This window comes from Strix aluco, chromosome 3 (assembly GCF_031877795.1).
Source record: "Strix aluco isolate bStrAlu1 chromosome 3, bStrAlu1.hap1, whole genome shotgun sequence".
In the NCBI taxonomy this organism is placed as follows: Eukaryota; Metazoa; Chordata; class Aves; order Strigiformes; family Strigidae; genus Strix; species Strix aluco.
The window spans coordinates 11,611,864-11,625,159 of record NC_133933.1 but is presented as its reverse complement, the minus strand read 5'-3'; the positions used below and the strand labels follow the sequence as shown (position 1 = coordinate 11,625,159).

The window sequence follows — 13,296 nt, the reverse complement described above, 5'->3', positions numbered from 1 at the left end:
TGGTTACTGGGCTGTTGGCAAAAGTCAGCAGTGAATAGCTTAATGGAGGAAAGGCCACCAGCAGGGGCAGTAGGCAGAGGCTCAGCAGGCCTTGGCATAAGGCCAGGGAGAAGGCACTGCTTGTCCCACTGCAACACCCCACAGCATGGATTGAGCACCAACAGGCAGTGCAGACACAGGTGACACTACCTGTCTTTGATGAAGGACAGCACAGAGATCCTGACCAGAGTGATGGATCCGACACAAAGGGGAAGCCCAAGCCCTTCTGAACATGGTCGCAGAGCCTGCAGCCATGTGTTTGGCCTGCCATGTAAACATGTCACATCCTAGGGGAACCGAGATCAAACGTCAAAGTCTTCCTGTCAGTAGCCCAGTTTTGCTAGTGCTGAGTGACCTGGTTAATAAGTAAAGAGCCTTCGGGGGATATCCTTATAGCCTAGTTCATTGCATCTCTGCAGACAACTCCCTGCTTCTCCCCAAATGAAAAAAACCCAAACAAATAATTGCATTCCTCTCTACTACACTTATCGTTCAGGAGCCAGGAACAATGGTGTATTGTGTGCTCTCAATCCTTGTGTGAGCAACATGCATGTTCTGGCCTCCAGATTGCTGGAGCTGTGAAGTTCTTGCTCAGGTTTTCCTGAGAAGTCAAAACCCCAACTGGTCTAATACTCTGCAACTACAAATCACTTTTTTCTTTCCCACTGCTTCAAAAAGTTTTATGATTCCCATTTGCTTCATTCTTCCTGTGCATATGGAGCAAATACAAGTAACAGACAGAACATAAGGCCCACTCTCGGCACTCATCATGGGTCTGTCTCAGCTCCTAAGAGACCAGTTGTGTGATCTGCAACACCGAAGCCAACATTTAGCTCTCCTCTGACACAGCAGTGTCCTTTAGCAGTGACTGCTCCAAGTTCCATACAGTGGTTTTGTGCTACAGTCTACAGTTCGCAGGGACTGATCTACAGACTCAGACTTCACTGCTGGAACAACGCAACTCCCAACCCTTGCTCCTCCCAGAGCTCCAACTGGGCAAGAAAATGTCTTCATGACATACCCAAAGATAGATGTTTTCTACTATGATTTACTGGGCTAATTTATGTTCTCCACATAATGTAATAAACAAGGCTAAGGCACTAATAATTTTTCCACCATTCACATAGCAACTCTCAGGAGTAGCCTCCAACAGCTTTCAGCCTTTTTTATCTGCAAGCAGCCAAATGTAGCTGCAGTTGCATCCTAACCATGAGGCTTCTCTGCATTACAACACTTTTTCAGGACACGCATTGGACAATGACCCAGGCCTGCAGCCTTTGGAAGAGGAGAAGGTGAAGAAACCTTCACCAACAGAGCATCAGTGCAACAGGCTGTGGCCCAGTCCCAGATGACCTGACCCTCAACAGGCAAGGGGAAGCAGGTACCACAATTCATATACTCAGTTTAGGCCCTTCGCAAGACAGGTCCTTGTCACTGGGTGGTAACAGCCAGCTCGGTTTTGTTCTCTGCTCCACTGTACAGCCGAGGCTTTAGAAATCTGCTCAGTGTATGGGTAGGGTGCGGGAGGCTGGACTCACAAACCAGTCCCACCTCCCTGCTGCTGGAAGGGTGGAGTGCCCCTGAGAAGGCATCACTCTGGTCTGTTAACAAGGCAGAAACATAGCATTTCAGGCTCCCCAAAGCATATAAAGCCATCCGTGGCTTACTGCAACATGCTGGCACTGCAACACCTCCAGTACAGTTCTGAGAGCCATATGCATTTAATTTCAGGAGAACCAGAGACTGTAAGTAACAAATAAACCCCTCACTTACACTATCTCATCGTTCTGGAACTCCAGCTCCCCACAAGTGTCTTCAAAGTCCTCTCCTCCACCTTTGGCTGAGCCTTCAATGGTTTTGTAGGGCACAATAACACTTCCTCGTGCACCAGAGGTTCGCAACACTTTCACTTCCATGGTCCCTACACTTTCACTGACATGCGTTACTGGCTCCTCAAAGGTGAAGATGCCAGCGTGGTCATCGTCAAAGATCGTGATGGTGGCAGTAGATGGTGATCCCAGGCAGGCAAGTGTTGAGACACGACTGACCTCAAGAACGCCCTCATCTGAGGCCTCAGTGCTCACGCGGACATTGCTGAGATGGACCAGGAAGTTCTCATCCTCCTCAAATATGTCATCATCGATTATGCCAACACGGATTTCCTTCTGGGTCTCTCCAGGCTTGAAGACCACTGTCCCTTCAGTGAACTCATAGTCAGAGCCGGCATTGGCCGTCCCATCCTCTGTCCGGAAGTCAACGTACACTGTTTTGGTCAAGTCGCCTCCCCGGCGAATGATGGTCAGGGCGACAGTGCCACAGTTCTCCAGACACTGGTAGGTACCCTGCTCAAAGTAGAGCTTGCTGATGGGATCATTTTCTGCCACCTCACTGTTGACCTCATGCATGCTGACGGCTTTGCGGGCCTGGTCTGCAGCATGTCTCTTCAAGATGTTGCCAGCTCCCGTCATGAGTCGAGTGGCCTGAATGCGGTAAAAGGCCCTGCTCTTCTGCTGCTGGCTCAGGACCTGGTAATTGGCCAGCTCTATAAGCTGTTCAATTTCCTTGTCGGGGTGCTTTTGTTTCAGCTCCTTAAGGATCCGAGCCATTTCCCTCCTGGCTTCCTCATCATCCTGGTCTTTCTCATCCACCTCCAACACCAGTGTCCCATCCAAAAAGTTCTCCACATGAGAATTCGCAACCTTTCCATCCATCTCGATATCAGCTTTGGAGGAGGGCCTGTCACCCTCATGCTCAATGATCATGCCTCTCTGCTTGCCAGCTCGGTATTTCTTGTAGACGTACTTGTAAAATAAAAGCCTCCTGTCAGCTATCCAGGCAAACACCACACAGATGGGGAAGAAGAAGAAGGTGAGCAAGCCTTCCCAAACCTCCACAATCCCAGGAGAAGACACAGATAAAATAATGTAAAGCCAAGTGTAGGCAAAGATGCTCCAGGCCGCTGTAACAAAAAACACTCGCAAGTGCTTGATCTTCCTTATCTCTCCATCTGGAACAACGTAAACACAGATTGCAATGATGACAAACATGTTAAACGCAGCACTCCCCACAATTGTGCTTGGCCCCAAGTCCCCTGCCGTGAAGCCATGGCCACATACTTCAATAACAGACAGGAGGATCTCAGGGGCAGATGAGCCCAAGGCCATCAGTGTGAGGTTGGAAACGGTCTCATTCCAGATCCTCACTGTGGTTTTGCTAGTCTCACCATTGGGCTTCTTGATGGTTATTTCCCGCTCTTGGGATGTAATGACTTCGATGGACGACATGAAGCGGTCGGCTATGATAGATACTCCCAGGAACATGTACACCATTGCTACAAAATACACTGTTGCCCGAGCGATTTTGTCACCAAATGAGGGGTCTTGGGGTTCCCATATTGGTAAAATCACACCCTTTTTGCAGATGTATGAGCCAGTGCACTCCTCGGTGTCATTCACGGGCAATTCACTGGGGCTCTCCGCATGTGTGCTGTCTGCATGGAAGAGTAACACCAGTGCCACACTCAGGAGTTGGAAGCTCACTGGGAAGGTGGGTAGGTGAGTTGCCCGCGACATGGCCGCTTCCACCAAACAGGTCCCAAACATCCTCAACCTACAGAGACAAAAGGAAAGATGCATTAAGTGAGGCCTACCAGAGATAACAGATTTTCCTCTACACCCTGTTTATTTCCCATCTTTTCCAAATATATAATCAAATTACCCTGTTACTCAAGAAGACCCATCTGATGAGCCGATTTGTGTTATGATTACTGCAGTTTTCCATGTACACATCATCTCATTCAGTTATCTGAACAAGGACGGATTCAGCTGCTACCAGCAGGCTAGCACCTACCCCCGTTAGCTACTATGTTTAATGCCACTTTCTTTCTCTTTGCTAAAGGCCTGTTTGTTCAATTTAATTTTCTTGTTTCTCATCTAATTAAAGCCCATCATTCTGCTTCACAGCTGGCAGAAGTGTTTCCCATTTCAAAATTACAGTGCATTCACTCAGTCACTGGAGTTCAGGGAAAGAGCAGGAGAGCACATGGAAATCTACCATCCCCCCATCATTTTTTAAAAATAGTTTTATACCTGCCATCTTTAATCCCCGTAAACTATGTATTTCACATCCTCTTCTTGCTCACAGTCCTCCCAAGCATCTGCTCCACATCAGAAATCTGCTCAAAGTGAGCTCAAACCCTGGCAAAACCTTATTCTTAACAGTAACCTGGTCATAAGGTGCACCAGAAGGGCAGTCTTTAATTAATGATTTTGGAGCCATTCCTTCCACAGCGCATCACTTTGCACCTTCCCAAACTGGAAAGAGCCCCATATGCATCCAAGCCTGGCTCTCTTGGCATGCTTGGAGAGGAAACCTGTCCCTGCACTCTTTTCCCACTAGGTCAGCTTTGACGGCTTCCCCTTCAAGGGCCTTTCTCACTCCATTTACAACGTTAGTCATCAGGCATGACAGCAGTACTTGCCCTCATCTTGCCTCAGGATTTTCTAGCAGTGTAGAGGAGCTGTTAAAGAGGTTTGCAGTTAGTTAACAGTGCATAAACCAAAAGAACAGATGCCTTTAAGTAGTGCAAAAACCTGAGCATGCTCAGTATTACATTCTCAATTTTATTAGCCAATACAAGCCAGATTTCTAGTTATTAAAGCTACATTTTCTCCTCAAGGAGAGCCTTTGCCATACTACACTTCTCCATTCCAAGTTAATTTAATCACATGGTACTTAAAAATGTTTCTATGAGGAGAGGAAAATGAGTACATCAATACCTTTACTTTGCGGGAGAATACAAAAGGCAGAACTGGTTTTGCCCATAAAAATACCACACTCCAGAGAGAAAAAAAAAAAAAAAAAGAGCCTAGCCATGAAAGGTTTCAATTTCTAAGAGAAGGATGGTATTCCTAGGCTCATATCAGAGATGGGACACAAGCAGGAAATCCAGTCAATGCCTCCCAAAGTCCAGCCTCTGCAACGCCTGGCAGGTCTCACCCTACCATTTGCCATCTGCCTGGTCTCCAGTAAACACCATGGCAGGCCGGAGAGCTTCCCAGCTGCGTGTGCTGGGAGACACAGACCAACCCGGCCATGCTCAAGGCTGCATCTGGTGACAGCATCCCAGCTGTCACCTGGACCCAGCCACAGTGACCGTGACCCAGGCAGGATGGCTAAGCACACCTCCCCTCTGTCTCCAGAAAGAGGGCTTGTTTCACAGCACAGCTGGGAACCAGGCTGGCTCTCCACGCAGCAGGCTACACACGCTGCACTGCTGACTGCAAAAGTACAGCCAGGCAGGTGGGGAGAAGCATTTACCCTCCTAAACAGGGACACACCTCCTTGAAGGAAAGCACCTGGTCACCACCACCCATCTCCTTATCCTCCATGACACAGAAATTCCCCCCTCCTCATTAGGGCAGGGGCATGTTTCGCTGGCACGCAAGTCAAGAACTGGCTGGAGGAAGCAATGGGTACCATCCTGCACCCATGTTACAGGATCTACTCCACAAAGAGACATTGTAATGATGGATCAAAGCCCTCTCCTCCATTTCCTTTTATTTAAGGATGCTGCAGTAGGATTACTGGGCTGGAAGAATAATACAGGGAATTATCAAGTTTTACATAAACGGCATTTCCTCACCAGGAACTGTTGGTCTGTGTGTGTGTGTGTGTGTGTCCCCATTTTTAATTAAGAAAAAAAAGATACACAGAGCAGGAATTGAACAAGTCAGGGAGCTGGGTGATAAGAACAGATAAGATGAAGAAGAAAAAGCAAGTGTGTATGAAGACAGATTTTAAAAAAGGAGTTGTTTGTGTTGGAAATCCTGCTAATGCTATAAAAAGCTCCTACTGCTGGAGTCAGAAGCCCTGAACGTTGCTCTGGGATCGCACTCCCTGGGTACCTTCTCCTTCCCAGAATGCAGGCTGTAGCCACCACTTACAAATCTGAAATAAAACCTGAAAACATATTGTTTGTACAGAAGAGTACCCTGTTGCAGGCCATTTGGTGGATAGCTAAATTGAAACAGATGTGCGTTCATGGTCACTGAAGTTTAGCCTAAGCATGAATTAGTCACCCAACATCTGTACTCCTGTGTTTCACACTGCTCCAAATCAACTCTCAGAGACATTTGATAGAGGGGCTGTCAAAACACAGGCTGACTTGGTATCTACTCTGTTTATCCGAGATAGCTCCTAAGCATAGTTTTGGAGTTTTTTTAAATATGTAGGATTACAAAACATTTAACGTGGGCATAAAATATTATTCAGTTGCATGGTTCTTCACTGTCTCTTTCTAAAGTGTAGTAGTTTCAACAAAAAACTCAAGAGCATCCACCTGCCCTTGTTCACTTAATTTTCTCCCTGTGGCAAGTCATATCCTTGCACATGTACAATTATTCAGAGCAACCAGGCATTGTGAAATCCCCTTGGCAAGAAGAGGAAACAGATGGTTCTAGAGAAAATATTATGCTTTGGGTCACTGATCTAGGTCATAAAAATAGGAGACTCCCATCACACTTTGGACCAACTTTACAGTCTTAAAAACATTAGAGCACTGGAAGTCTCAGACAGAAGAAAGACTAAATCAGATTAATAAGTCACTTGAACTTTACTTGCCATGTTCTTCCCTTTCAAACTTTCTAATATAAGTTGGGTTTGGTTTGTTGTTTTTATTTTTTATTTTTTTAAATCAAGTCCCATATTACGTTAAATGGGAGGAAAAAAGGTCTAGAGCAATCCATCTTTCTGGCCTTCCCATTCAGTTGTCCATGTACAAATAACATTTTTCCCTCAGATGGCAGAAGATATGAAGAACTTTTTCTGGAGAGTTCAGATGGAGGGTTCAGGCTGGAGCTTTGGAAGAAAAATCCACCTGCCTTGGCAATGTGCCAGGACCCTTCTTTGAGTGGCAGTAGCATCCCCCAACTCTGTGTTGGACCTTCTCCAGCATTTTGTGGTGCAGTCATCAAGCAAGATTCACATACCCTCACCAGCTTTCCTACTTAAACCAATTCACAATGAGTGTTATTAACACCAGACTCAGGAATTATGGAGGGCTAGAAAATGCTTGGCCACAACATGTTGGTTAGACACACAATCAGAGCCTGACACTCAAAATATCTCTGAGAAGCAGCTGCTATAAAATTAGCAGCATTTCTTTATTTGTACAGTCCAAAATAAACAGCTTGGTCCCCAGAGACCCTCTTACTCTGCATTTGCATAGGGTCTCGACCCATGGTCAGCACACTGCTGCAGGCACTGCGATAGGAATATTCTCAGACAAATAATTCATATTATTCTTTAACGAGAAGCAAGGCTATCAGAACGCCAGCCCTCCCTCCAAACCCAACTTTGTTAGCTTTTCATTAAGGTGTCTCAATTGCATTTCCCATCCCGGCCATCAACAATAAAAGCAAATGCGGTAGCTGATTCACAGCACACCAGTTAGCAGTCCCGGCAAACCTTGCCTGCTGCGGTGCTCCTGGCCTTGGCGTCACTCCCCCGGCGCCTCTCAGGTCAGATTTATCACTGCAGCACCGGGCAGGGGCACAAGCTGCTCTCAGGCTCGGTGCTGGACATACGTGTGTGGTGAAGATCCTCAAACCACCACTCCAGGCCAGCACAACCCTGCCCTGCTGGGCAGCACCCAGAGCCTTTTTTACCACCAAGGGAGCAGAGCTGTCCTGGGGCTCCCTGGAACCGGCTGCCTGAGAGCTTTCAGGTGGAGCTGGAGCTAACCAGGAGAGCCAGACCCTAACTTGGGCTTTCCTGAAGTTGCAGCTGAGCCCCTTCCCTTCGCGGACAAGCTCCCCCAGGGTGCTAGCAGTTGGGTTTGCATAGTCATGGAGGAAAGCCTGCAAGAGGCTGCATGGTCCCTTCAAGGCAAGCTCAGTTTAGATGCAGCTCCCAGCCAAGGGATGTTGGTCCAGCCTTTATTCCAACCTTTGGTGTGAAACACCAGAAAGGCAGTTGTTGCCCACAGAAGGGCTAGGAGGGTTGCAGAGATATTTGCCTCCCCGCTGGGCATGGGAGCACTAGGTTTTGCAAATTGGTAGGAGAGAGCTCCTGCTGCCAGCTTGTGCTCCAGCCCCCCAGCTCAGGAGCTGCCAGATGGGGAGAAAACAGCCTTTTAGACTCTGCTCTGACCTTTCCCTGGCAGCAGTGCTCCTTCAGGATGGCTGGTTGCTGCATGCAAAGTGAGCCTGAAAGCTGCTCTGTGTTTCAACAAAGAACAGCTTTTCCTTTGCAGCAGCCTCTCAAAAGTCCCATCTCCATTTGGACACTTCGCTCTTCAAATACCCCCTGTAAGACTGCCTGTTATTTTCCTACACCTTTGTATCATACACAGGTTTATCTGCAACAGGCTGGTAGCACCATTATTTTTCAGAGTACTGAAAAAACATTGCTAGCCCAGACAGTTTCATTAGAGAAGGAGGACTGGGCAAGGAAGGAAATGGCCTGGGCTCACAAGGAATGAGTGGCAAAGAGAGAGAGAGAGACTTTCCACATGGAATTTTTTTCCCAGCATTCGACAGAAAACACAGCAGCGTTCACACCACTACAGCCACCACCGACACTACCTAACAGTGCCTACCCCACTTCATAATAAACATAATTACTGTAAATTTACTGACAGCTTGTATGGGAGAGAGTGTCCCCACAGCTGCGTCACTGGTGTACGGGAGGTGGGAGCAGCACCCTCTCCCCACGGGGTGATGATGGTTGCTTGCTGGGGGGCAGTAGGAAGTTTGCTCTTCACGTGACAGTGGCTGCTTTTTGACGTGCTATGGGGACACAACCAGGAGCATGTAGCAACACCATGAGGACTCCCGGCCAGCCCTTCCACATCCTGTAGTCAGAGCTAGACAGAGAGGAGCTTTTGTTAGTGGGAGTGCACTGCTGCAGGAAGACAGGGAAGGCAGCTCAAAACCCCCTTTGCTGGAGTCAGGGGCAGGAGAAAGATGGTGTCTCTTCAGGCAGAGTGGTCAAAAGCTTTGACAAAGAGGAAGCTAGTCGCTACTGCAAGGCACAGCTAGCCTGCAAGATATAGAAACAGAGCCTCAAAGCAAGCCAGCTACTCACTCCACTGTCAGTGTCCCTGATGAAAAGACAGCAAACCCCAAAAAGGCCCCAAGTGAGAGGACAGGCTCTCTCAGCCAACAAGTGCCCCCCGCTCCAGCAAAAATGGCTGTTGCAAGTTATGTGTCCTATGCTCCTACCCCAAGGTCAGACCTGAAGTCTCCAAGTCACAGCACCCCTTTCCCAGTTTCTCTTGCAGGAGAGCAACACTTACAAGTCTACTGCAAGCAATAATCAGCCTTCCCTGGGGAAAGCACTGCACAGCTTGCCTCCACGGGTGGGACTCATACCCACTGCCCCATCTCTGGAGGGCTAGCAAACCCCTCCTCTCCTGCTGACCCTTCCGGGCCATGCTGAAGACTGTTCACCTGTGCCTCACTGAAAGCAGCAAGCTGCTTCACAGCAGGGCAGCTTGAGCAAAGCCTGTACTGGGAAAAGACGTGACTGTAGGAAAAAAAAAAAGTCCAAACAAATTGTCTGGTCTCTTGCCACCAATCACTAAATCAGTCAAGAGCCTAAGTCCAGCTTCCTACAGTCAAAAGACACAGAATGGATGCCAACAGCCCTGCAAGGTACAGGATGCTTGGAGATTTATCTAGGCAGCCACAGGCTCCACTGGCTTCACTTCTAATCTTAATGCTGAACCATGGCGTGGCTTTGGTAAAAAGTAGCTCCTGCCAGCTGTGATTTTTACCCACCAAAGCAGGAGAAGGACCCAATTTCCACGCTGGCTGCACATCCAGACCTGTAGAGGAAGGCTGCTGTGTCCAAATACTGTGTTGCCACTCAGGGCTGCACAGTGTGACAGCACTTTAAACACAGTTTGGAAAACCCTTGGCTCACTGCCCTGCTCCAGCTCTGCCCGGCTCCTTCTCCCTTCCACCCAGCTCTGCCACTCCAAAACAGGAACAGCCTGTTGGCATCCCCTGCCCATGACCCTCCAGATCTCCACATCAGGAAAATGATTTCCAGGCCATCAACATCCAGATTGCATCAGTACGAAAAAAAACCATCAAAACCTTTCCAAATATAGTCAGAGGCACAAGCCCTCCATGAAGCCAATCAAGTAAAATACACATCAGGCCACCCTGTTTTCTGTAAAGGCCATTAAAAAGTTAGAACAATTATCAGTCTGCAACTGATTTTTCCAAGTATCCTATCTCTTCAATGAAGCATTCAATCTCCTCCCACAATCTCCCCAGCAACTTTCCAAAATAAACAGATAAATAGAGAAAATAAAACAATCCCAATATAAAAATTTCAGCCAGATTGGTTGAATTTGGGGGCAGCTCATAGAGACTGAGCTTGGAAGTGTTTGTCAGAAAGATTCCAGCCTTGGTTTTCAACCTATGGAGACAAAGTGGCAAGTTGTCCTTTTCCCCCATGATTCAAGGTCTCAGCAAAGAAAATGCCAGGAAATGAGAAGCAAGGGAGAAATACTACATTTCTTTTGGGGTTGTATTTTTTCTTCTTTTTTTTTTAACAACTCCCCTCCTACTCGCTGCTGTCTCCAGATCATTTCTCTATCCCTACCACCTGCTTTTCTATCAAAGCAGCATCAGGTCTCTATCATGCAGCATCAGGCTCTTTCCCATTACTCCTCCTGGGCCATTAATGCCTTCCTCCGCCTGTGGATCTACCTTGCTGATTTAAGCACAGTGCTATCTGCCATGTCTCCACGAGCTGGCTTTGAGGCTGCCTTGCTGACAGACTCTGCGTTCTCAGGGCAGTCCTTCACCTCCCTGTGCTCTGTGTCTCCCTCTGTAAAATGGGAAGACCACTTCCTGTGAGTGTTGGGAGAATAAAACACTGCTAGTAAGTCTGAGGCTCCTAGGTAGCCTGGGGAGGAATCATCTGCCCAGAGATGCCCCACAGGGGCCAGGAGAGGGAAGTTAGCAGGCTTGTTGCTTTCCCTCTGTCTGCCTGTGTCTGCTCTTTCCTCCAGGCCCCTTTTTACGCTGGGTTTGTAGTTGTGTGGGGTCCCCTGTGCAGTGGGATGCTCTTCTGGGCTCTGTGGGAGGAAGGAGCAGAAAGCTTCAAAGGGAGCAGAAACAAATCTCCAGCCCCAGCACCCTGCACCCATCCAGGGACAAAGAGGTGGGAGATGTCCCTGGCGATGTGTGTGGGGAAAGGCTGAGGCAAACGCAGGTTGTGGACCCAGGAGGATTTGGACACAGTCATAGACAGGAGCTGGGCAGGTTAGTTGAGGCTGGAGGCCCACCCTGGCATGGTCCATCCATCAGCTAGGTGCCTAGCCCTGGCTGGTGAACGGTAGTAGCACCTACCCAGAGAGTCCCTGTCCAGAGGTACAGCTCTTGCACTGCTGACTCTGGAGGAAGCTGAATGCTAGTGCTGAGCAGATGCCCAATTTTTAGATCACCAGATCTCAGGAAAGAGAGTCTAAGCCCAGGTGTGTGCCAGGCCTTGGTTGCCTATCTCAAAAGTGAGGTTAACTGCCCTGCCCTCCTCCCCAGTGTCCCCCGCCTTCTCTGTCTCCCCAGGAGCTCTTTGCAGCAGCAAATCTCACTTCTATTTGTAGCCAGGTTTCCTTAGGAAGCCAGGCATATGAAATCACAGTTTCCATGTCTGTCTCTCTGTTCACATCGCCCTCCCCCCCTCCCAATTTCAGCTAAAATCACCAGAGGGATAGAGATAGCAAAGAAAGCCAAGTTCCTACAAGCTTCCTGAAAATAGCTGGAGAGATACCACTCACGCCCTTGGCAAGGGAAAGACCGGTCAGTGAGCTCAGACCATATTGGATGCCAGAGTCCCGATGGCACAGCAGACCCAGGTGCAGCCAAGATTTGCACAGTTGCAGCGCCAGTTTCCATGAGCCGGGAGCACATGCAGATCATGGTACCCTGAGCTTAACAGAGCTCCAGCTTGTTCACTCTACCAGTCGCAGGGAGAGCCAGTATCGCATGCCATTTGTGTTGTCTATGACCAACCTGTTGGCTCCAGTGATGCTCATGCTTTGGGGGACACTGGGCTTTATTATAGGATCTGAGTTGCACTAGGATGCTGGGGAACAGTGGCTTTTCCCTGGTTAAGGCAGCAGGACTGTATCCTCCTGAAAACACAGCAGAAACCCAAATTCTGTCCTAGATGCAATGCTGGAAAATTGTAACCCCTGACAGCCCTGAGCAGATCAGGACACTACCAAGGGCCCAAACAGGCAGAGGAATGGCTGTGCCTATATGGCTGTGGAGACTAGGTGCAGCCTGGGCAGCTGCAGGACAGTGAATGTTTAAGTCTCAGGAGCAACTCCCAGCCAAAGGATCACAAAAAGCTTAGTGAAAGTGGGGAAGAAAGAAGCAAGCAAAGTTTCATCAGCTTAAAACTGTGCTACTTGGTGTTGGCATCCAGGGGTGCTAAGCATAAAGAGCACACCCAATCTCCCCAAATATCTTGAACAAATCTCTGGTACAGAGGAACCTTTGGGCAACTCGGCTCCCCAGCACTGGCTTAGGAGTTGTTTATGCCTCCAGAGAAACAGAGCTGGTGGGGTATAAATCAATTCATCAACTTTCCTAGGGAGACAGCGGTGGAGGTTCATGGCTTGGCTGGTAGGTTATGGCTCTAGAAATGCTAGATTATTTCCCTATTTGGGCTAAATGCCTCCGCTGGAAAAGGGGCAAAGCTGCTATTGAAGAACCAATCTGAAGGGGAGAAAGAAACATTTATCAGATGCACGCAAGGGAGCACAAATGCCTCTCTTTGGTGATGTCCACCGCCACAGACGAACACATACAGCACAGCTCTTTTTTCCCCAGCTGCCATCATCACATCAACATGCAAGTGTCCCAGCATTCCTTCTCTAAATAAAAGTGCACCTCTTCTCTTTGTGGTGGTGAGAAGGACACGAATGCCTAGGCAGGTGTTGAGAGAGTGCACAGAGAACCCCAGCTTCTCTCAGTCCCTGTTTCCATCACCTGACTTGCGCATTTCCAACATCTGGACTGGAGGAACTGCTTCCTGTGAAGCGCAAGCAAAGAGGAGCCCTGAAATCAAACACTCGCACCCACATGCCTGTGACCTTGTGGTTTTACTACAGCTTTCATTTTTAGACTTCAGTTCTCCCTAGTGCTTGCTGCATTTCTACAACATTTTGGTAGCTTGCTTTCACCCTGGAGACGGAGGTGAATGTGGGGTTGCTTAGCATGGCTCGGCAAG

At 48.4% G+C, this 13,296-nt stretch overlaps 1 protein-coding gene across 7 annotated transcripts in view; it reads right to left on the bottom strand.

Annotated features, from left to right (window-relative positions):
* Nucleotides 1-13,296, bottom strand: part of SLC8A1 (solute carrier family 8 member A1) — a 152,335-nt gene that overhangs the window by 120,724 nt on the left and 18,315 nt on the right. For all 7 annotated transcript variants that reach the window (XM_074817366.1, XM_074817362.1, XM_074817367.1 and 4 more), the window contains one exon: nucleotides 1,813-3,648. In XM_074817366.1, the coding sequence (XP_074673467.1) occupies nucleotides 1,813-3,648 (1,836 nt within the window). The remainder of the gene's footprint in view (nucleotides 1-1,812; nucleotides 3,649-13,296) is intronic.